The following is a 24,351-nucleotide window of genomic DNA, read 5'->3' as shown; positions in this document are numbered from 1 at the left end:
TTGGAAAATAAATGCCTTCCATGCCAAGATTGTAATTTTGCAGATTAGCAGCTAGCTCCCCTAATGGGAGACACTAATGAATTTGAAATGATAAGGAAATATAAGGAACTTTAAGGCAGAATTTCCCAGGACTTCTGTTCCTAATCAATCACCAGAGATCAGTGACATCATTAGAGCCTTTGATCACAGCTCCTCTTTCAAGCTCAGATGGGACCGGATTGATCCTTGCTGGCACTGAGCGAGGAGAAGCACCTAGGAGTACGCTTCACCGTGAAACATGAGCAGTCACCAGCATCTCTTCCCCTCCTTGGGGAGGAACAGAGGACACATTCCAGGGCAGCCCGACACCGAACAATAGAGCCACCTTGTTAAATCCAAGCCTAATTCCCATCTTAGGAGGATTCCCCAGGTGCCTGAAGAGAGGAAGAGACCATAAGCTACTTTTCTTTCGGGCTACCATTTGCTTACCCAGGACGGGGCCCCAAACCCCTTCACCATGGGGAGGCAAGATATTGTTTGGGGGATTTTGTTTCCCCCAAGCTGTCCCTTCCCCAAGCACTGAATTCAGAAAACCCCTCGCTCTCCCCCTCCCCACCTTCTGGATTTCACTTAATGAATCTTTACTAAAAACGTGCGTCACTCCATCCCGGCCAGAAAGAAGGTTCTGGAATATCACGCTGGCTTGGGTAATTTCAAAACGACCCGGGCTGCGATCACGCCCGCTGTCCTGACCTGCAAAGGGTCCCCTTGGCAATGAAAAGTTTCAAGTGGCCTCTACTACTTGAGCTTCATTGTTTGTTCACCCCCCTTCCTGATTCGTCACACGCATCTAATTGAGCTCCACGAACACGGTGGAACGCAGTGTATTATCTCCCTCATCAGGTGATCAATGATTTCATTAATAAGACAGAGAACGAAACTGTCATATCATCGACACTGTTATGAAAGATGATCCTGGCTCCCCGCTCCATTTTCCAAGGTCCGGGGTTCTCGGTGGCAGCTCGGAGTCCATTCAATATTTCCCACAGACAGAGAAAAGTGAAAATCCATTTTGAAACCAATTTCAATTAGGATCCAGAAGCTGTTATCACAGGTGTCGCGGAATGGGCCCGTGAGTGGAAATGTCGCCTATCCATTCTGAAATGAAACCTTATCAGAGGCTACAAAGATGGCTGGGGACAGCCTATCTGTAAATTACTTTTCGTCCTGTGTTAACTCAACCTTAGTCCTGTCATATGGAATTCTTTCCATCCACCGGTAATAATCTAATGACTAACTAGACACAGCGCCCATGCGGCCTGCAGCCGGCCAGGGCTGTCCCCTTCAACGGGGTGCAATGGAAGGCCCTGGGCCTGCAGGCCAGCGGAGGGTCGGGCGTGCTTTAAATGATAGAACTAAAAGTTTATTATGGGAAATAAAAGAAGCCCGTCTCCACCCACTGCATTCCTGGTGATTTTTCAATTGCAAACTCCAAGGCTCCGTTACTTCATTAATGCAGCACCCAAGTCATAAGGCTTTTCTCTCACATCTTCCAGGCTCCTTTTAGCAAATTATCCCATGACGGCGGATTTATTCAGTCAAAGACCTCGGACTTTGAGAGGCAACAAAAGAATCAAGAGACTTTCTGGTCCACCTGCCTGGCGAATGATGAGCCAGGGAAAAGTCTCCCCCAGAGAAACCAATCAAACCATTGTGTGGCACAGCCAGACCTTTTCAACTGTCAAGCCAGAGAGCAGGGGAAGAGATGAAAGGACGCGGGATGAAGCTACCATTTACGGAACCATGTGGGAATGGTCTCCTAAGATTTAATAATTGGGATGGAACTCAACTTTCTACAACTAAAGGGGAAAAAGAGAGAGAGAGAGAGCCCGAGAAGAGGAAAGAGTCAAAGAAAAGGGGGGGGGGGAGTGAAAAAGAAAAAAAAAAAAAAAACCAGCAGCCTAAGTCAGAGGAGAAAGAACTTTTATATAAATATTTTCCCTACCTGAGATGAAGTCCATCTATAAACGTAGAGGGGAAAAGAAGGAAGTGGCAAAAAAAAAAAAAAAAAAGAGAGAGAGAGAGAAAGAAAAAAGAAAACAGATTTAACAAAGGCTTTGATTTTTTTTTTCTCTAGGTTGGAGCTGTGTTACTTGTTCTAGCATTCTTATGCAATTAATTCATAGAGGCAAAACACCAGCAGAAAAAGCCCTCGTTAATATGAGTGCCGTGTAGTTTTAAGTAAAATGACATTTTAAATTGGCCTAAAAGGAAACAGTACATTGACTGGACAACTCAAAAAAAAAAAAAAAAAAAAAAAACACAGACTGGCAGAGACACTAGGTCATATACTTCTGGGCTAATTTCAAGAACGTTTTATTGCTACTACCAATCCAACATGAAATGTTTAAAAAGAAAAGGACAAAACCCTAAGTAATGCTAACAGAGCCTTAAAAAAAAAGATCATGGACTCTTCAAAAACACAAAAAAAATACATAACCTCAAGCAAGCAACTGTAGTTCTAATGCTTCCTGTTATTACTGGTGACTCTTACTGTATATGTTGCTAAGCCAAGTTTTAAAAACAAGTGTTTGTCAAAAATTGGGGGTGGGTGGGTGCTGAACTGTTCGATATCCTGGCTGTGGTGGTGGTTACATGACTTCATAGATCGGTTTAAATTCACAGAAACGCGCAATGAAAGAGTCAACTATGCACCATATAAGTTTTTCTCAATAAATATGAATTACAGCAGATCTCTTGTGGAAAGATTGCCACATGTAAGCAAGATAACACAGAGATCTTAGCTGCTACCCTCACCCCGCCTCCTTCTCTGCCTGGGACCCTGGTGGCAATCCTCTAGCATTCCACCTTGCGAGCTGCCTGGGCACGCAGGCCCTTCCCCACCTGGGCCCAAGAGGTAGGAGGTGAAGGCTGCCGAGCCACCCCCCCCAGAGGGAGACCGCCCACCCACCGGCACCATGCTCGCCCTGAGCTGCTGCTGTTACCCTTACGGTCACTGTTTCTGATCCTGACCTGTTTGTTTCTGGAAATGTGAAATAACCACATCACTTGATCACAAGTAATCAAAGCAGCCTGGGAACGTTCCACAGGCAGTACACCCATCATGCTGTGGCTTCCCATCCCCAAGTTGGGAAGGCCGTGGCAAGACGGGTTTGATGTTCATTCCTCATTTATCTGAGTGCCCAAGAACTGTCCTTTTAGAGAAGTCTGAGAGCTATATACACAGGAAAAAGGAGCCCTGCTCTCAGGGAAGCCCATTAGCACAGAATCACTGATTTCATCCCATAATTTGAATGAATATTTATGAATGAGAAGCAGACCCTGAAAGCATTTGATTAGTTAAATCCAAACGTGGGCCAATTTCGGGACCAGTGATGGACGTAGCTTGCTGATCCCAGCTCCTGTCATCTCCTTTTTGTCCGTTAAGCTAGGTCCTGAGGACCACATTTTATGAGTTCTTGTGCAAACTAGTACCCTCTAATTCTCTTGCCCAGATTACACTTTACCCACTCCTAGATTATTTCCAAATAACGTGGTGCTGAAACAACGAGATGAAATGTGTCCGTGAATGAAATCCTGCCACCTTTTACTCAGAAGAGCTTATTGCTAATAACAGCTGACATGTTGGGTAGTCACTGTGGCAGCCTCAGCGATGTTAAGCAACTGGCCCAAGATCACACAGCAATGAAGCAGCACAGCTGGGATTCAAACCCAGGTATTAACATAGCGGAGGTGGTCCATGCACGCCTCAGCAATGTGGAGTGGCCTTAAGTCCTGGCAGGCCTGTGCACCATGCAGGCCCCCTCAGTATCTGCTGCAGACCTCCCAGCACAGGGCAATGAAGTGGGCTGGGGAGTGGGAGGACAAACCAGGTGCTACTTTCAAAAAATTTTAACTGAGAAAATTTTAGCCAGGATGGCTAAAATCAACAACACAGGAAACAATGGGTGATGGCGAGGATGCAGAGAAAGGGGAGCCCTCCTGCACTGTTGGTGGGAATGCAAACGGGCACAGCCACTGTGGGGAACAGTATGAAGGCTCCTCAAGACGTTAAAAATAGAGCTACTCTACAACCCAGCAGTTGCACTGCTAGGTATTTACCCAAAAGATACAAAAATACACATGTGCAGGGCTACATGCACCCCAATGTTCATAGCAGCATTATCAACAATAGCCAAACTGGAGAAAGCCCAAATGTCCACTGACTAACGAACGGATAAAGAAGATATGGTGTGTATACACACACATGCACGTGTGCACACACCCCACACACACACAGTGGAATATCACTCAGCCATCAAAAAGAATGAAGCGGTATTAGCCACCAAAATGAACGAAGCCATTTGCAACAACGTGAATTGAGCTGGATAGTATTATGCCGAGTGAAATACGTCAATCAGCGAAAGACAGATACCATAGGATCTGACTCATGTGTGGAATTTAAGAAATAAAACAGATGAACATAGGGGAATGGGGGGAAAGGGGGGAAAACAAGCCATAAGAGACTCTCAACAACAGAGAACACACTGAGGGTTGATGGACGGAGGTGGGTGGGGGATGAGCAGGATGGGGGATGGGCATGACAGAGGGCACCTGTTGTGATAAGTACCAGGTGCTATGTGTAAATGATGAATCACTGCATTCTACTCCTGAAGCCAATACGGCGGCACTGTGTGTTGACCAACAAAAATTTATTTTTTTTAATTTTTATTTATTTATGATACTCACACAGAGAGAGAGAGAGAGAGAGGCAGAGACACAGGCAGAGGGAGAAGCAGGCTCCATGCACCAGGAACCCGACGTGGGATTCGATCCCGGGTCTCCAGGATCGCGCCCTGGGCCAAAGGCAGGCGCCAAACTGCTGCACCACCCAGGGATCCCACCAACAAAAATTTAAATTAAAAAAAAAAGTTTTAACTAAAAGGTAAAAATTAAGTATTATGGAGAGGAGAGAGATGAGTGCAACACAGAGGATTTTTTTTCTTTTTTTTTTTTTTTTTTTATTTATGATAGTCACAGAGAGAGAACGAGAGAGAGGCAGAGACACAGGCAGAGAGAGAGCAGGCTCCATACACCGGGAGCCCGACGTGGGACTCGATCCTGGGTCTCCAGGATCGCGCCCTGGGCCAAAGGCAGGCACCAAACCGCTGCGCCACCCAGGGATCCCAACACAGAGGATTTTTAGGGCAGTGACACTATTGTGTACGATACCATCATGGTGGCTACGTGTCATGATACACTTGTCCGAGCCTGCCAAACGTACAACACAAGGAGTGGAACCTAATGAAAACTTCGGACTTTAGTTAATAACAGGGTGCCAATATTGGTTCATCAGTTTTAACAAATGTACCACCCTCATGTAAGATGTTAATTATAGGGGAATCTAGGAGGTGAGGGGGTGTACGGGAACTCTCTGTACTTTCTGCTCAATTTCCCTGTAAAACTAAAACCCCTCTAAAATAGAACCTTTTAATGAAAATAATAAATACAATACCAAAAACAAAACAAAACAAACACCCAAGTGCTACTAGGTAGTTCCCAAAAGGACACAAGGCCATATGGAGAGAAAGAGACTGAGGACACAGTCCCATTTGAGAAGAATTTACATTCATTCTATGGCAGAGCAACATAAATGAAAGCAAAGAGCCCTTCAATTTAGCTAAAATATGGGTTGCAGATGGGAAAGTATGGTAGCGTCACATCAGACTGGAAAGTCAGACTGAGGTCAGATTTCAGAAGATACCTAAATGCTACTCAAAGGATCTTGAACGGTCTTCTATACGTAGCTGGGAACCACGGAGGGTTCGAGAGGAGGGGCGTGGCATAAGCAGAACCATAAAAAGATTAATTTGGCAGGAACGAGTCCCACAAATGAGAAGAGCGGAGACCAAAGGCAAGGTGATTGGATAGAAGGGTACTTTAACTGTCTAGGCATGAGGGAGTAGGTTTTAAATAGCACAGCACAGTAGGGTGGCCTGAAGGGACACGGGGGTGAATAATCACAGAGGAAAATCTATCAGGACTTCAAAACTGGTAGGATGTGGGAAGCAGGAGAGACGGAGGGGTCAGAGGTGACGGTGCGGTTTCAAGCCTGGGTGACTGCAGGAAAGGTGATATACTCAGCCAAAATAAGAATCAGAGGTTGCCGGGTGCAGGGACGCACGAGTGTGGAGCACGAGAGAGCCAGGGCTCTTCTGAGAATCAGATTATCCATCATTAGTTACTCGGTTTAAAAAGGTGGACACTCCTTTAAAAAGCATAAAATCTAACTCTAATACAACACAAACCACCTCATAAATAAGGAACACTTTGCCCCAGAAAAAAGAACCAAGGAAAATGACACGGGCATGCTGTTTCTTTTGCTAAGCCACATAACCAGTGGTAGTCTTCAAAAAAATAAAAAAATAAAAAATAAAAATAAATTTTCCCAAAATTATTTTCCCAATTTTCTGGCTTAAGAAGGCATCCAGCAGAAAGTTACAAGAAGTCTGTTAATCCATCCCTCCTTAAGATGCGCAAACTTGGTCACATTCAGGATTTGCGAAACATCTTGAACTACTTTTCAGAGTCCAGCAAATTCAAAATTACTTTTACCAAACATTTTTCCTTTAATTTCAAAACCTATGTATATTTTCAAGAAAACACAATCCTTTTGTTTTGGATTCATGACATTTAACTCATCCACGTGTCCCATAACGAGGGCTGACGTTGCTCAGCTCTTAGGACGTGCGTGCGGTGCTTATAGAAGGGTACAGGCACTGCCCAACTTAATCCCCTAAGGATCCCGTGAAGTGGGTCTCATTACTTTCTCACTAAACAGATGAGGAAACTGAGACTTTGAGAAGTTAATTTGCCGCACTCACACATCCAGTCTAGTCCTGGTGCCAGAACTGAGTCCAAGCCTTCACACCACAAAACCTGGTGGGTTTTCCGAACCAACGTCCTATAATTTGAAATCCATTTTATCTGACAGCCCTTCCCATCCATCTGTCATGTGCTAGGAAACAAACTGTGTCCAAGAAAGAAAAAGTGGGGGGGGGGGGGATTTAAACATCTAAAGGCACAGGAAACCTAAACTTCACAATCTACTGTCTATATGGCACAAAGTACTTACCTGCTTCTGAGCAGAATTAAGTACATCGTCTCTTACTCTTAAAAAAAAAAAGTCAAGGCGACAAGAGCTCATGGTGGAGAAGAGCCAATGAATTCTAAATCGCCAACAAAACTGAATGAGCCACCTTACGCCCAGCCAGAGACCAACCACTACCATGATGTACTGATGGGTTATTGGAGAGCTGGAAGGAAAATTCCAAGGCCAGGGAGCAACCAAAGGTTAAAGTTAAAAAAAGTTATCTCCTTTCATATTTGCAGACCACAACACTCTCCCCTTACAGACCTTTAAGAGGGGCTTTATTTTTGTTTTTAAGCAGAGAACCAAGCCCTTCCTTTTTAAAGAAACAAGAGTGAACAGAGAACTTCCTCTCCATTATTTAATCTATCAATTTTGGTTTCACATTGCATCACCATGAGGATAATAATATCTGCTTTCTATCACTTAAGGTATGTTCCCAATAACCATCAGAGCCAATAAAAGATCTCCAAGACCACGGCCTACATACGTTCATTATTAGTGACTTTTTTCTTTCTTTTTTTTTAAAGCAGAGTAGTAGGTTAATAAGAGATATCAGATTACCCCTTTAAAAAAAAAAATCATCATGGGCCAAAAATGACATAAAACACTTCAAACTGAAAAGTCAGTACTTGCAAGTCTTGGAAGGAAATGTTACAGGATAAGGATAACGTTTAAAACACTGGAATATTTGGATTAAAAACCATTTACTATTTACAAAACATAACATGCAGCTTCGAAAGCGATGAATCCATACCAGCAACAAACAGACTATTCAGGAATTTTATCGTGGCGCTAGCACATTAACACATTTGGCGGTTTTTAAGTAAACAATGGTTCCTAATATGCGAGTGCTCGCTGTATATGTGCAATATATTAGATGCCAAAAATAATCCTTCACTCACAATTGCCGTCAACAAAAATTCAGAGAACTGAAAAGTCTTTTCTTCTGTCATTTGCGTTTACTAAATAACCCTGAAAGCTTAAAATCCAACTGTGGCACGTGAAACACACATTGTGGTTCCTGGGTAAGAATACCAAGTGCTCTGTGTGTTGAAACCAGTTCTTAAATGCTACAAAAATCAAATGTGGATTGTCGTCCCCCCCCCCCCCCCCCCCCGAGACTCAGGACAGTTTTCCACTTGGGTCATTTCAAATTTCAGTGTTAAGAGTCAAATGCTCGTTTGGAAGGCTGTTCAGGTTTTGAACCATACACTTGGGTTGTGTGAATGTGTGTGTTTAAACAAAACTCTGGATGAATGCTCTGCTAGGACGAGATACTCAGCTGAGAAAACTAAGAAAACAGATCTGTAAGGACATGCAGTGGAATGTGCGTGGTTTGGCTGGAAGGCTCACAATCGGGCGCAAATTGTAGCACATAATGGCTGGAAAAGTTAATTAAGGCAACCTAACAGCACCAAAAACAAAACTTTTTTGTTTGCTTGTTTTATTTTATTTTAATCATGAAATGTAGACGAGAGGGGAAAAAAAGGCACCCACGACATCAGTGTGGTCCTTGATGCCAAACTGATCTCTCAGCGTCCATTGACAAATCCCTGAATTTCAGAGCCTGGTAAAGAAAGCGCAAGAACACCCCTGGACGGCAGCATTCACTACTGTCTATGGTAGGATCCAAGTGATTTTAAGTTCCTTTTTGTGAATGGCTTCAGCGCAGGTATCTGACGCCTCTGAAATGTTTGCAAAGAGAAAAGAGAGAAAAGGAGGCAGAGCAGAGGAAAGAACAAATGACCATGGCAATGACAGCCACCTGCCAGCACGTACACAGCACGCAAGCAGCCCCATGACCTCTAAAACCCAAACCAAACCCAGACCAAAGCCCCCGGACTGGCTGCATGACCACAGCTAAGTGTGGAGGGAAGTGTGAGACCAGGTAGGAGTGTGCAGAACAAAAAAGAGGCTGGGTCATTCCAGCCCCCAGAGCATGATCCTGGGGCTACAAAGAGGCTCTGAAGTAGGGAGGTAAAACCCGCAGAGGAGCCCGGGAAAAGGATCTTACCTATAATTATTACCATTGCTTACGCAAAGCAATCACAAAGAAAAAGGGTTTTGTTCCTGTCTTTAAATTTGTCTTCTGGTTTTCCTGGAACCTTCCAGAATTGCAATCCATGCATACAAACGCCACTTCCATTTTTTACTTTTACCTGGTTGGGCCTTTCTATTATCCCAAGATAAAAAGATTAAAGTTAATAAAGATAAAAAGTTACTAAAGCCCTTAAAAGAGAGAGGAACACTGGGAAAACAGTCAGAGCTGGCAGGATTACCAGGACAGCTCTCCCTGGAGCCTGCGCCCTGCAAACCTGACTAATGAGCATTTGCCCCCCACAGGACAGGTTTTACACCCGTCCGGGAAGCTTCCAGGACGCAGGCCGACGGGGCAGGAAGCCAGTGGCGTTGGTCAGGACCCGTGATGACTTCAGACGCCGGTACCAAGTCGGTGACCCCCGACGGCTCCTTCCCTGGCTAATGTTCTTGAGCGGCTGCTGGGCTCCCACCGGGCTGGTTCGGTTAGTGCTGCTCTTAATCACCCTAAGCAGGTTCACGAGAGGAACTCGTGGCCAGTGTGGCTCAAGCCCAACACAGTGGCTCCGAAACCCTGCCGGGCACGTGTGGGAGAGGCGGGAACAGCAGCACGATCACACGGATAGATGGACAGACAGACCGACCATGCGTGTGTCACTGCCCAAATTCTCAAAGGACGGTGCTCACTGAAGGTCCACGCGCTGCGGCTCATCTGCCAACTTCTGCTCCTTCTCACCTATTCTCACACACCCACGTGCACGCTCCTTGACACTCACGCGCACACATACCCATGTGCTTCCGCACACCCTCACACACTCCTGCGCACCCAAGCTGTAAAGATAACCAAAGGTTGAGGTTTCACCAAGCATGATGCCCAGAAAGAGCTTATTCCTACACAATCATGATTTAAAACGATGGAACAACCCACCCTGCACCTACTGATTCTATTTCTTTTTTTTTATTCTATTTCTGAAATAAGAAAATTTGTCTGATTTAGGAAAGAAACAAGGGTCACATGATGTTTTTTAAGGAGAAAAGTCTTCTGTAACCACACTGGATGCATAACACAAATATCCAGCTCAATCAAAATAAGTTCCAATCCTGACTTTAAATACCACAAATAAACAGAGAAATACGGACAAATTTCCCTATGTATGTAAATTCATTATTTTAATTCAGACATAAATATATGTCCCTAAGGATCAATTCAAAACTGGACTCCTTAGCAGCAGATTTAACGCCGGCCCCTCCTGTGGCCCAGCCAAGCAGGCCACGCACACCCGTGACATCCAGGAAGGAGAGCCATGGACAGGAGTGGGCACGGGGAGCAGGGGCCAGGCTCCTCGGTGTCCGCCCAGATGGTGCCACAGTCAGGAAAGGAAGGTGCAGCTTTGTTTACTGGATCTCCCCCTTCAGAGTCTAAAGATCTGAGCAGCAGTCACCTTCCAAAGTAATGCCCCCACCAAAAAAAATTGTAGATCAATCTACTAAGATCTTTCTTGGAAAAAATAATAAAATGAAATAAAATAAAATCCCCTAGGGCTGGCCCATGCAAGTCAATGTGCCCAGATCTGCAGTGCCCAAAAAGCAGGAGAAAAGACCAGCTCATTCTTCTCAAGGGCACACAGAAAAATGGAAAAGTGGAGTGCAATGCGGGGCATCTGGGGAGGCCACAAAACCGACAAAAAGCAAAGGCACCAAATGGCCAAAGAGTATATAAGTGGGAAAAGGAAGCGGTCACCATTATCCTATTTGGTCTGTTTTTTTCCGGGGGGGGGGGGGGGGTCCAGAATTTGTTTGCAGTGCTCCATGGTTGCATTAAAATGCCTCTCGACATTGCACTTAAAATATATTAAAAAATACAGCGCACAGAAACAGCAGCTATGTGTCATCTGTGAACACAATTAAATCCATTTTTATAAGCCAACAGCAAAACCTGCATCTCAGACACCAGTGTTACCTTGACGTCCAACCATTAACGACTTTTAAAATCCTTTTGAATGAACTACATAGAATTGGCGGGGAGGTGGGGGGATCCTCTCACCACATCTTGACAAGGCAACTTTTGTGTCTTTTGTAATAACCAATAACTAATTATTCCAACTAGTGTAGACTTTCCATGTGAAATGCAAAGTATTTTGAACTCCTGCCAGACTAATCAAGATGATTTCCAAAATGCCACAACAGGAACTTCCTATAATAAATAACCTATCACATTTACATCTCAAATTAGGAAATTTGGAAGAAAACATGTAGTTTCAGTGCCAAAATAGAGATTACTAAAGCCTGCCCATCCCGCAAACCACCCCCCACCACCTCGCTCTCCACCTCCTTTTGCTTTCTTTAGCCTCTAAAGGAATAAACCCTGGTCCAGGTGCAAATGTTCAATGCACAAGGAATGCAGAGAACATGGAAATGACTGTAGGCTTGGCTGCTGGGGATCCCGGTGGCTGCTCACCATTGGAAGTGGTGCTGGAGGCCACTGCTTTCTCGCTGACATCTGTTCTCGAGGAGCATTTCACTATGGAAGTGTCCACTTTCTTCTTCTCAGTGGTCGTGGAGCTGTGGTTCTGGGCCTCCATGATGCTTTCTCATTACTTCAGCTCTCTGCTACCAGAAACGCCTAAAACAAAACAATGGTGCCATCAGCTTCCAGGAAGAGTGGGGGGGAAAAACATCTCACTTGAAAACCCACTTCACCTGTCCCTTGAGGACGTGCCTAGGGTTTCAGCGGGTTCAAAATCTGGAAAACCCTTGCCCACAAATTTTCTGGCAAAAATACCTCCAAGTGGTAATACCAAGCCAGTCAAATTCTGTCTACGTCCGCCAAAGGAGAAAGGAGGGCACCATCCATAATGTGAGACTTTCCTCCAAATTCCTACTGGGCATTTCTTATTAAGTGGGATCTAAAGATCTCAATTTTCAGCTGTGTTTATGGTGTGAAACTCAAATGTCACATTACTTTTTTTTTTTTAAGCCACATCTACAAATGTGTCTTCAGGTGGCCACATTTATAGGAAGAGACATTGTGACAACTTTCCAAAGAAGGGGAAGGTTTTTAAGTATTAATCAGAGGTTTTAGAGAGCATGACCACTTCTCAAAACCAAGCCCTACTCAAAAGTTGAGAAGCAGAGGGTAATTTGGGCCAAGGTATCTGAATTGCAATACTGCCCCCCCAATCCTAATTCACTGAGGTAAACTGTACTCTTTAAGCTTTCTTAAAACATGAGGACGTTTCCATTCATTTGTGCTCCATTTTTAAAACCAACAAAGGCAACAGAACAACACGCTCTGGATCCCACAGGAGAAGTCAAAAAATTATTAGGACCCCTTAAGGAATACTAAAACCCGGCTAAAGGCGCAGTTGGTCCTCTTTCACTGGCTTCATTCATGTGATAATTGTCCTAACTCATCATCAATTTTCCTCTCTTTGGTTCTTGTTTGTTTTTGTGGTTTTTCTTTTTCAGTCATGAGCTGCATCTATAAATAATATAAGAAAAGATGACAAGTGTCCTCTCCAGCATGTCTTCCACAAGCTGCCTAGATTGCAACACTCGTGGTGGGCATTTCTTCTAACAAGTCATCTGCCCGTGTTCCACATGTAGCAGGCACCACCACATTCAATCAAAACCACGATTAGTGAAATAAAATAAGCAACTGCTTAACCCTCTAAAAGGGCTAAGATACCTTGAAATCTTTTTAGTCATCCTGAACTCAAATTTGCAAGGCAATTGCAAGTTCTTTCTTTATTGTACGAGAAATTCTCCCCTTGATCTGGAATTGAAGTAACTAGAAAAGCTTAAGATCCAGAGGCTGCAGGGCACTAGAGCACCACCTCTTCTGCTAAACTTCCATTCTTTTCCCTTGATTACCCACTGCCATTCATTGTAAAACACACAAGTTATTTAAGAACAGCTTTTCTAGAATAAAAAGGGCGGGGGGGGGGGGGGGGGGAGCAGCACTGAGTTAAATTTACATATCAATTGTGAGATCCACTCCAAATTCAGAAACATCCATCAAAGAGGCCTAACAAAGTACATCGGCCAAGGAGCTGCAGAACCTCCTTTCTCTGGGCTGTCACCAGGTGCAAGTCCAGAGGCCAGAGCCTCTGTAGAGGCTACTACTGGAATGGCGCCCCCCGGAGTCACCCCACGTTCATTTCCTCATCTCCCAAGGACACATCACAACCTGGGACTTGGGACTGAACCTTGGGGGAAGGTGGGTACAGTCCTCTTTTTTTTTTTTTTAAGATTTTTTTTATTTATTCATGAGAGACACAAACACACAGAGAGAGAGAGAGGCAGAGGGAGAAGCAGGCTCCATGCAGGGAGCCTGGTGTGGGACTCGATCCCCGACCCCAGGATCACACCCTGAGCCAAAGGCACATGCTCAGCCACTGAGCCACCCAGGTGCCCCGGGTACAGTCCTCTTTAAGATTACGTTGAAAGTTACGGATCCCCCTCCCAGAAAAATACCCTGAAACACACACCGAAGAGTGTACATTTGATTTGCAAGGGATCACGAGCCCTCCAAGATCTTCCATGAACCCGGACAGAGAATGCCTGAGGGAGAGAGTTTTCGACAGTCTCTGTTTGCTCTAACAATCTCAGAACGATTCTAATTTTTTGGAATGCTCCCCTCCCCAGAACTGATGTAGATACCCATCTTTTCAAGTAGGCCACAAGAATAGTTCAACCCAATCCAGGGCACTGACTCCCAAGGCGGTAGAGAGAGCCACCTGGATCAGCCTGGCGACAGTGCCTGCAAGACATTCCGATTCCCAGCTCCAGTCCCTGATGTCTCCGAGGTAGCACACGGATCCTTTATTTTGGCCAGCATTGGTGATCATCAGGCTCACCAGGGCTTGCAGAAAACTGTTCCACACATTTCTGCTGACCCGTATGTACCCAGTGCAACAGATAAACCCATTTAAGTGTTTGCTGACCTGATGAAGTAATGAATGAATGGCACCCCAGAGTACTGAATTTCAACAGCCTGCCATGAGCCTTTCCCAGCACCCATCACAATAATAAATCCTCTTTCGAATCTTTACTGAAAGGCCTCATGGCCATCTCCCCCCACCCCCACCCTCACCCCCCAGATCCTAAGCTCCATGAAGACAAGCACCAGCTACATCTTCCCAGCTCCTCAGACCCATAAGAATGTTCACTGAGTAAATAAACGATCCTGAGACGACCCAGTGACCAGGACAGTTCTGCGGTGTCTTCAGTCTTAGTCACCACCGATTTAGCTACACATCTTTTCTTTTCCATCCCGTATCTCTTTGAAAACTGACACTTTATACAAAAACTAACAGCTCTAACAGGAATATTTAACCAAAACACTCCATTCGCAACCATTTTGGATAAACAGGCATTTACTATCATTGTTTCCCTCAAAACCCACATACGGTTTTATTGGTCAAATTTGGATGGAGTTTGCGAAGTTAAAGCTGCTCATGGAAACAAGCCAATGGACCAGAAAAAAAGGAAAAAAAAAAAATCATGAAGAGATGGGATCCCTTCCTGGCTAAGAAGTTTCAGGGAGCTAATTAACAGTAGTGAGGTGACAAGTCACCAAAGTTCCCTGACAAACTTGGGTTTTGTGGAGTTGTTGGTTTTTCCCCCAAGCAAAGGGCTGCGTTTTAACAAAGCAATAAACCCTCCAAATACTCATCACCAGAGAGAGAGGCTCACGTGAGGAGAGGTAAAGCCCCAGGCACGGACTAAAATTGCACTAATTAATGGTTTTAGAGAATACTAATTCCTACCCCCTCCCCCTGTTCGAAATGGTTTTTTAAAAAACCGGGCCCTTGGTCACTCAAGAATCTATCCCCTTCTTGTATTTTGACAACTTATTTTTGGATCTCATTAGTTAGTAACTAATTATTTAAAAGTGTGGTTTATGCTTGGAACAGGGCTGGAAAAATGGCAACTTGCCAAGCTAAGACATCTGCTTCCTGTATATCCCTATAAATTATATCAGCTTATTTTACTGATAAAAACACAACTTTGTCCCTGTCAGTTAGAAAGGAGAGAGTTTTAACATTCTAGGCTCTCACACCTCATCAAAACTAGGCATGAAGAGTTAGCAGGCAAGGGCCTGTGCAGGCTGTTATCTTCACGGGACATGGAGCTGAGTTCAGAAACTCAGTCCCGATTTGATACATGAAGGCGACAGGTACAGAAGTGACCAGGCAAGATTCCTCATGGAATCTTAAAACACACACACAACCACAACAGGGGCCCACCGTACTATTTTTAAAACCTGGAATTTCTCAAGTGATCAAGCCTAATGTATTTAGAACATAAGTTGCACGGAAAACTTTTCAGTCCTGCTTCACTTCAAAGATTTTTCTCTGAGGAAAACATGCCACTGGTTTTTAGATATGAATGAAAGGTGACTTCCCCCCCCCACCCCCACCCCCGGACCTCAGTTCCTCTTCTTAGAACTCCACACTGTTCCTCAGCCCCTTCCACCACTTGCAACACCACATGCAAGATTTGTTGGCAAGGCCCTTGCCTTTGGACACTTACGGAAAAAATATATATATATATTTGTAGCTGATATTGGGAGTTCCAGCAGCTCGAGTATATGGGGGGGGGAGGGGATGCAACCAAGGCCAAGTCTCCTCTTGCAGACCTGCTAAAGCTTGAAGCTGCATAGGTAAACGGAAGGATAAAAATTGCTTCCTGAAAGCACTCATCGCTTTTCCCCCCATCCCCCCAACTGTCCCAGAACCTTTTTTGCAATTTTCCGGAGGCCTAAACCGGGGGCACAATTAATTCCAGATCTTATGTTAAACCTAACCCTTCGCCCACTAGCAACCTGCCTGCAGGTGGGTCCTCTCCTTGCTGCATTCTAAATCTGAGCTTGCATCAACCTCCTACAGAAGAAAGCATCTGAAGCTTGCAGGAGCCCCTCGACCAAGCCCAAGCGAAGGCTAAAGAATCCAACAGATCCGGGGATCCCTGGGTGGCCCAGCGGTGTAGCGCCTGCCTTCAGGCCCAGGGCGTGACCCCGGGGTCCCAGGATCGAGTCCCACGTCGGGCTCCCTGCGTGGAGCCTGCTTCTCCCTCTGCCTGTGTCTCTGTCTCTCTCTCTCTCTCTCTCTAATGAATAAATAAATAAAATCTTAAAAAAAAAAAAAAGAATCCAAAAGATCCAATCTGACAGTCCTTGCAGGGGGGACCTAGGTTTGGGTGCGCACTGTCACCCAGAAAGCCTCAAGGGGCCCTAGCTTCAGAAATGCAATGAAATAAATAAATAAACAGATAAAATAAACAGACCAAACCGCAAGGAACTTTCATCTCTGCAAAGCCGAGTCCCCATTGTTGTCAGAGTTCCGCAGGCTGCGGGCCTCGCGGTCCCCGGGGCGACCTCCCGCGCCCCCCTCCCCGCGAACCACCCGCCGCGCGCCCTCCGCGCACCCGAGGCACCGGCCAGCCCTGCTCCCCGCGGAGAGTCGGGGCGTCGGGGCGCCCGGTGCAGCCGGGGCCCCCCGAGGTCACCGTGGTCCGCGCACGCAGCCGCCCCCCCAGCGGGCCCCGGGCGGTGCCGCAGCCCTGCGGCCCTGCACGGCTGCTCCCCCAGCTGACCCCGGGGCGGTGCAACCTTCCAGGTACTCCGCAGCGCACCCCTCCACCCCGGTGTGCCTCGCGGCAATAAAACCTTGGGGAGCCCCGGAGGCCTTCGCGGAGCCGATGGGGGTGGGCTCCATCAAGCACGCTTCTAACTCCCCGTCCGTGAACCTGGCCCCCCAAACGTCGCTCCTCCACCAGCCGCCCTAAGTGGATTCAGGTGTCGCGAATGGCTAAGGGGCAGACACATCTCCTAGTCTCTCAGGGAGGGAGGTGCCCCGTGGAGTTCCAAAGTTCAACCGTGAGGCTTTGCGTAGTAAATAGCATGAAAGAAGACAAAAAAAAAAATCGACAGTTCTGGGAACACGTGCAAAAACTCAGCCTTTCCCCTGGCAGGTCTCTCTGCAGTGAAACCTGGGATCCACAGACAAGCAGGGTTTCTTCGACACTTAAAACCGTTCGAATCATTTCGAGAAAGCACCAGTGCTAAAGCCAGCAGGTCAGATGTTTGAACTGTATACAGCGACCTTCTAATCTAAGGTGAAATGAAACAGTAGTTATAAAACTGATAATGCATCCTTTGTGAACGGCAGATTAATTTTATTTCCCTAATCCAGTTGGTTTATTTTTAAGTTGCCTGAACCTGGGCAGTAATTCTCTTTCATTTTTTTTTTTCCTTAATGCATGTAAAGATGCAAAAAAAAAAAAAAAAAAAAAAAACTAAGTTAAAAGCTTGATTTGGGAACCTGATGCGTTTCTGATAGGCTGAAACAGCTCCTGCCAATGAGGGAGCAGAGAGAGGGCATGCCAGTGGGCAGAGCGGCGCTTTTAACAGCACCAGCACCGTGATGTGATTAGGCCTTAAGTGAGAAATTATTCTGTGCAGCTCAGGGAACTATTGCTCAAGTGGAATAAGGCTTTCCTCCAGAGAAATTACATTTACTTACACCTGCCTGTATATTTATAAGCTGAATGATCTCCCTAATGTGCTCAGGTTTTAAAAAGCCAGAAAGGAACCGGCCTGTGTGAGGATTTCTGAGGGGGTCTCCCCTGTATCACTGAGGAGTGACATTTCTCTCACACTCTATTACCAGTAGAAGTAGATTTGCTGCTGCTTCAAGACGCTACCCTTGGAGCAAACGTTTAGGCAAGATTCCTATTAAATAGCTATACCTTCCTGTTAGCGTTAAGACTCAGTTTCCAATGAAAACGAATCGTTTGGGAAGTGAAAAAAGAAATCAAGAAGCACCCACGAATGTGGATTGTAACCTTAGGTCAATTCTGGAAGTCAAAAAAGGTCTGGGAGTCAACGAGCAAAATCTAGGGAATTTAGAACGTCTCAGTGGGTTTCATAGACGCACGTTATAGAAACCCTCTTGCAGGTTTGTGGCGTGGCTGTTTCCTTGGGCTCCAACTTGCTTTCTGAACTTCAAATCCATTACATATGCAGAACCCGTGACCCTCCAACCATTTCTTTTTCTCTCCTCACTCTTCCCTGTCTGCACTGCTTTCTTTTCCTGCAAGAAAAGAAGCTCTACTTCATAAGTTCTTAATGAAATCTTCATGAATCTTTAATTACGGTATTTTTTAATGTACGATTATTTTACCTTTCTGCATGATTTGACTTTTTCCTTAATTAGGAAAACCTAAAACATGGACTGCAAATGAGCAAGCCCCTATGTGTTCAAGTTGCTACACGTGGTCTCTGGTAGCCTAGAGGGTTCCCCCAAACCTGCTGGCTATTGTTTTCAGCCTTCCTTCCCTACACTTCAGGGACTCCTAACCTCAGATGAGCAGTATTCATGACAGACATCCCAAAATGGAATTACTCTAAAAAGGAATGGAATTACTCTAAGGGGAAATAACTGCCTGGCTATGGATTAAGTGAATTTGGCTTTAGTAAATTAATGACATCTCAACTTTTAAGAAACCCACTTATTTAACTTCAACCACTGAAAAGCTTTTTTGACATGAAGTAATCACTGCTATTATGGTTAAAATCGCAAATGTCATTTTGTGTGCCAGTTTTACTTTTCTGTCTTCCGCATTTAAAACAAAAGATCACCAGCTACTCTGACTTTCCCTGCTGCCAGGAGGACTTTACAAGAAACATTCCAGGGGAGTATAAAGTAGTATTGAATATTTGTTACCGTCTCTGAGTTTTGCAAAACTGTGAAAAGTCATCCACTATACTTTGGTTAGGCTTTGCAGGAAGCAGGTGCCATTAACAATGAGTAAGAATGCAGAGCAAGCTGGCACCCCCACTTTCTGTGTGGGTTTGCTGGAGACAGACAATCCTCAGACACAAAATGGGATCTATAAGTCAGAGATCAGCCTATAGATCAGCTAGGCTCATGAAAACTGTGTTTCCCTTAAACCCACATAGATCACAAAAACATCACATCTGATCCAAGGTGTTCCCTGTCTCACTTCCCTGAGATTTACGGGAATTAAAAATTTTCGCACATTTTTGGAAGAAAAAAGAATCCTAAATTTAAAATTATTCCTAAATTTAAAAATTATTACTTAACACAACTTTTGGTTCCTAAGATCATGGATGTTTCTACAATTAAGCTTAAGAGTGCATGTCCTCTGAATAGTAATTTGCTTTTAAGCCAACCACAAATACTAGACCAGTAATACCTGTTAGGTGTCAAAATCACCTAGAGCTATCCCAAAGGGACTTAATGTATTTTTTGTTTGTGTGTGATGTGTTCATCAGGCTTTTAGCATCCCAATTTTTTGAGCTTTTGATTCCTGACTCTTAATTGCAATCTTAAAAGCAAATTTTCAAAAAACATTAAGGATTGTCAATTAAGTCTTACTCAGTACAAATCATTTCCTGGTCCACTGAGCCTATAAACTTTGCTTATTCACAGACTGAATTCTTCAGCTTATCATTCGCGTGTGCACCCCCGCACCCCCAATCATGTACAAAACTGCCAATGCAGACTGTACCAAACCGCACCCCCCCCCCGCCCCCCGCCCGTAATGCTTGGGTATGGAATTGCATTTGAACATCCACAGTTCAAACAGCAGATGCTGTTCTGAGGTGCATGACCTGGTCCACACTTCTGGCCACTCCATTCACGTTTCTGTTCCTCTGGGTTCATTAAGGCTTCATTCTTAGGAGGCTGGCTGAAGTTTCTCTACACACAAGTGACTCTCTTGAGACTGAATTATTCTTTTTAAAAATATCACAGAATGAAATCAATAATATGGTTTAACCGTCTCATGCCTTCATTACTGCAATTTGAGAGTTAGCTTGCATCCAAATTGGGAGTATGCAGTCCCTTGCTGTAAAAAACCAATAGTTTATAATGTAAAGCACTCTGGAATATGGCTAGGTATTTTATGCAATCTTCAAAAAAAGTCAAAGTAGCCAAAGCTAAAAATGTGCAAATGAAAATAAGCAAGGAAGAGCCCACACTGTAGTCTGAAGGTATCCCACCGGAGATTTAAATAAAATTACATTTGTCTCCCACTATTTAATTTTATGGCATAAAAATTACTCAAATAAATACAATCAAATGCTTACATTTAAAACATACTCCTTTCTCAGTCTCTCTCTCTCTCTCTCTCTCTCTCTCTCATACACACATACTGTTGCCCCCTCCCATCAAAAAAAAAAAAAAAAAAGAAAGAAAAGAAAAGAAAAAGAAAAGAAAAGCCCCAAAGCTGTTTCAGGCCAGCAATCAATCCAATTTACTGCAGGTACAATTTATATGTACAGTACATGCCACAACAAAACCACAGTATGATGCCAACAGGGCCCTTAAGAAAGTTCTCCCCTAAATCTCTGGAAAGAAGCTTTAAAAGAAAGCAAGGATTACAGTCAGCTAGAAGGTAGGGAGGGGACTTACCTCAAACCCAGCCAAGCGGAAATCAGAGCAGTAATTCTACAAGTCGACAGAGTACACTTTCAAAGCTCTAATGGTGTGAAGAAGTGCCGGGCAGCATGGCCTGAAGGCAGCACTAATACAGTGATGACTAATGGTGGGGCCAGGGCAGACAATGAATTTGAGGCTTGAAAACTAACAGGAACCATGCAGTACTTTGACAAATGGGCTTTCACAATTTCATTCATTGAATAACCTTTAAGCACAAAATTGGCTGAGTTCTCTTGGGAATTATATGACATGTTGTTGGACGATGATGTAAGTATTTTCTTTTGTAATTATGACTCTTATGCAAAATGCAAAAGCACCATCTATGAGGACACAACTATAGATACTACACATGCAGATGTGGCGCCTCAACACAATATTGCCTTTCAGGAGGGGGCTGGAATGTTCCAGGGCCACCTTATTAACTATGTAATGGCTTGTTCATTCAGTTTCTTTAGAGAGCCATAGATTTTCTGGGACATTCTGTCCGGTTGAAATATACACACACAGAACAAAAAACACTTTCACATTTAAAAAAAAAAAAAAAAAAAAAAACACCCTCACAGTGGACCTGAGTAACCAAGAAGTGTGGCGCTAAAATATAGTACATTTCGAATTACAAGTGGAAAAAGTCTAATTTTAAGGGGCGAGGCAAAGGAAAAAGTGCCTTAGAACAATTGAGACACCACGTGAAGTTTGCACTTAGGCTCACGTTTAACATCCCATCTCTTTCAAAGGGCTCTCTCCCTTCCCTCTTCCCTGCCTAAGGAGTCCTTCAATTTACAAATGATAATTTGGGCAATTTTTAAAGAGCTAAATGAAATATCTAAAGTGTCTCTAAATTAACAGCACCACTTACTCCAGACAGCATTGCCTTTAGCAGCTCCTAAAAACTTAAGAAAAGGATCTTAAAACAGGAAGCTTAGTGAGCTCATAAAACTGTTGTTGGAGCCAGGAACACATAGCATATTTAATCTGCAAACTGTGGGAGTCTACAGTGATTTCAGCAAGATCTGAGGCATGCCCTCAAGGTTTGCTGGGATCTGGGATTAGGGGGTTGATAAGAACCTCTACTGCCCATGGACATGTTTTTCTTCTGCAGTTAAACACAAATGCATAGAGACGTTTGACTGCTGCTTGGCGTTACTGCTCAAGTTATATAAAAGCTTTGCAGCTCCTTTTGCTGTCAATATATCAAAGTTTAAAAAAAATCATCAAAGTGTGAAATTTCATTTAAAGTCTTTGCCAGTCTACAGCTCTATTTCACAGGCCCATCACATAAAAGTAAAGATGAAAAATACCCTGAAAGTACTTGAAAAAGTTTGCAGCAGTACCCCTGCCCTGTTGTTGTTTATTCTGTCTCCCTTTATTTGCTTTGAAACTCCAACAAATCAATTTTCATCTGGAAAAAAATGACATGAAGTGAAGGGCAGCCTCCCCTACTAGCCTTTAACGAAAAGACAACCTGAAGTCATTATCAGAGTGGAATATTTTGCTTAACAAATTAAATCTATACACACACGCACACACAAACACACATTTCCTCTCTAGTCATTTCAGCATTGTGATTGCTCCTCATGATATAAGTTGGCAGAAAATTTCTTGAATCTTCCAAAACAAGTCAGACCGACTATGGAATATGAATGCCAGCAAAACTAAAACCTCCTTCAAAGAACTCTTTAGCTGGGGATTTACAACAATTGCATAAAGAAGAAAAGTCTGACTTTTAAGATAATCTACTATAGTCTAAAAGCATTAACATTCCATTGCTAAGGTTTTCTTGAGGATTTCATGACTCAGTGATTCACTTTTCCTTCAAGACTGGTTTTTCTCAGCATATCACCGTCTCCGTATAAGTTGAGTGCATGGAACAATGATCATTAAATTGTTTCCTTTCCTAAACTCCCAAACCCTAGCCTCAAAAAAAGGGCGGGGGGGGGGGTGGCGGGGGGAGCGAGAAGGGGGAACCTCAGCAAACAGGATACCTTACATCCAGGGAAGGACCTAAGCACAGAGGAAGTCTGAAACCCTTGCAGCATGCAGGTAATTAAGAAAAGGGGCCAAGAAACAAAGGAAAGTCCAACTTTTAGGCTCGGGCATCAAATTGATAAATTAATGACTCCTTCATTAAGTAAGTAATGAAATAATTCAACAGAGCCATTTTTCATCAGTACTGGATTTTCTCATTTCTGTCTGTAGTCCTTTGCAAATTAGGCATACAGTGCAAGAGTGTTTGGATCAGGGCTCGATCAAGGAATACACGCACGGCAAAGGTACTGGGAAATGGTGGGTATCTAAGCTGGACCAACTAGCCTATGAATAATAACGCAGTCTGTACCTTGTAAAGTGCTTCTGCATGTGTGAAATTTCACTAGACACCTCTCACATTGGACTCATTCAGGCATCTTAAACCAAAGCTTCCCGAGGCTGACTTTAAGAATTATGTACCCTGAAAGGATCTCCCCTTAGGCAGGGAGTTTCTAATTAAATAGCTTTTAGTATAAAATAAACCCTCTTCTCCCGGTGAGTATGCTATTACAACTAATTTAAATGTTATTTCATGTTTGTTTTAGGTCTGACTATAGTCTAACTGGCCAAAGTGTTTGTGTACCACGTTATTAAGACCAATATTTCCTAACATAAACAAATTCTTTAGATACTTCACACAGTTTACATTGTTAAGACCAATCACCATGGCTTTCACACAGCCCCTCGACTGAACCGGTGTTCTGCTTTAGGAAAAATGAAGAGATTTTGAGGTTGTTTCACTACTTTCAAACACAGCATTTTCTGCCTTCAAAATAATCTTGACACGTGTAATTAAGAAACTGTCAGGCTATTATTAATTTTTAATTTAAAACCTAAATGAAATAATTACAGGAATCCATCAATAAGGCACCTACTCAAATTACAGAACAATTACATAAATACTCAAAATTAATACTTTAGGCCAATTCTTGAAGATTTCAGCCTATAATGTGCTAAGACATCAAACAACGTAAAAAGTGTAACATGGAAACGATGAATAGTTCCTGCCTGAAATGAGATCATTTCAGTTGGCCGCGGCGGAGGCCCCCCACCAGCCATGCCCAACGCACTCAAGCTGGAACTCTTTTTAAAAGTTAATTTATTTCCACCAGGCACACATCTCAGGGATCTCAAAAACGGCCTCATCCAAATTTTGTACAAAATCACATTTTGGTGTGTGTGTGTGTGTGTGTGTGTGGAGGGGGGGAGCCTCGTTATTGTGAATTTGCAGAGGAGTGCTCTAGAGAGTGACCAGCTGGGGACAAGGAGAGGAAAAGGAGGGCAGAAGGTGGTTTTTTGGAGAACTAATAATACCAGTGCAGCTAGTGGCACTGCCCAGGTCTTCGCACAGCGGCCGGCCCTGCAGACCTCTGACTAAAGGGCTCTTTTACTTGGAGATGCGGACAGTCCATCATTTCAAACCGAAATGGCAGCTGGAAAATGTGGAACAGCTGGCAGAGAGCTGGGAGAAAATGTTTTACATAAATATATGTACATATAAACTGGCAGAGGGCCACAAGCACTGTACCCCCAAGGCCAGCAGCATCTACGCGGGGTAGGAGAAGTCGGGGCAGCAGGAGTAGTGAGGACGCTGCCTCCTGCATGCATCCTCTGGGTACGCGGGGTCAGCGGGGGCCGCCCGGGGCCAGCCCCGCACCCCCACCCCCACCCCCACCCCCATCCCCG

General features: G+C 44.2%; 1 protein-coding gene across 2 annotated transcripts in view; it reads right to left on the bottom strand.

Moving 5' to 3' along the window:
• GLI3 (GLI family zinc finger 3) overlaps positions 1-24,319 on the bottom strand; it is a 269,486-nt gene extending 245,167 nt beyond the window's left edge. For both annotated transcript variants that reach the window (XM_055301317.1, XM_055301318.1), the window contains exons 1-2: positions 23,980-24,319; positions 11,628-11,792 (exon numbers count right to left, since the gene is read on the bottom strand). In XM_055301317.1, the coding sequence (XP_055157292.1) occupies positions 11,628-11,751 (124 nt within the window). In that variant the 5' untranslated portion in view covers positions 11,752-11,792; positions 23,980-24,319. The remainder of the gene's footprint in view (positions 1-11,627; positions 11,793-23,979) is intronic.
• Positions 24,320-24,351: the final 32 nt, after the last annotated feature.

This window comes from Nyctereutes procyonoides, unplaced genomic scaffold (assembly GCF_905146905.1).
Source record: "Nyctereutes procyonoides isolate TBG_1078 unplaced genomic scaffold, NYPRO_anot_genome, whole genome shotgun sequence".
NCBI lineage: Eukaryota > Metazoa > Chordata > Mammalia > Carnivora > Canidae > Nyctereutes > Nyctereutes procyonoides.
The sequence above is the reverse complement of the archived record's forward strand: the minus strand, read 5'-3'. Positions and strand labels throughout refer to the sequence as shown.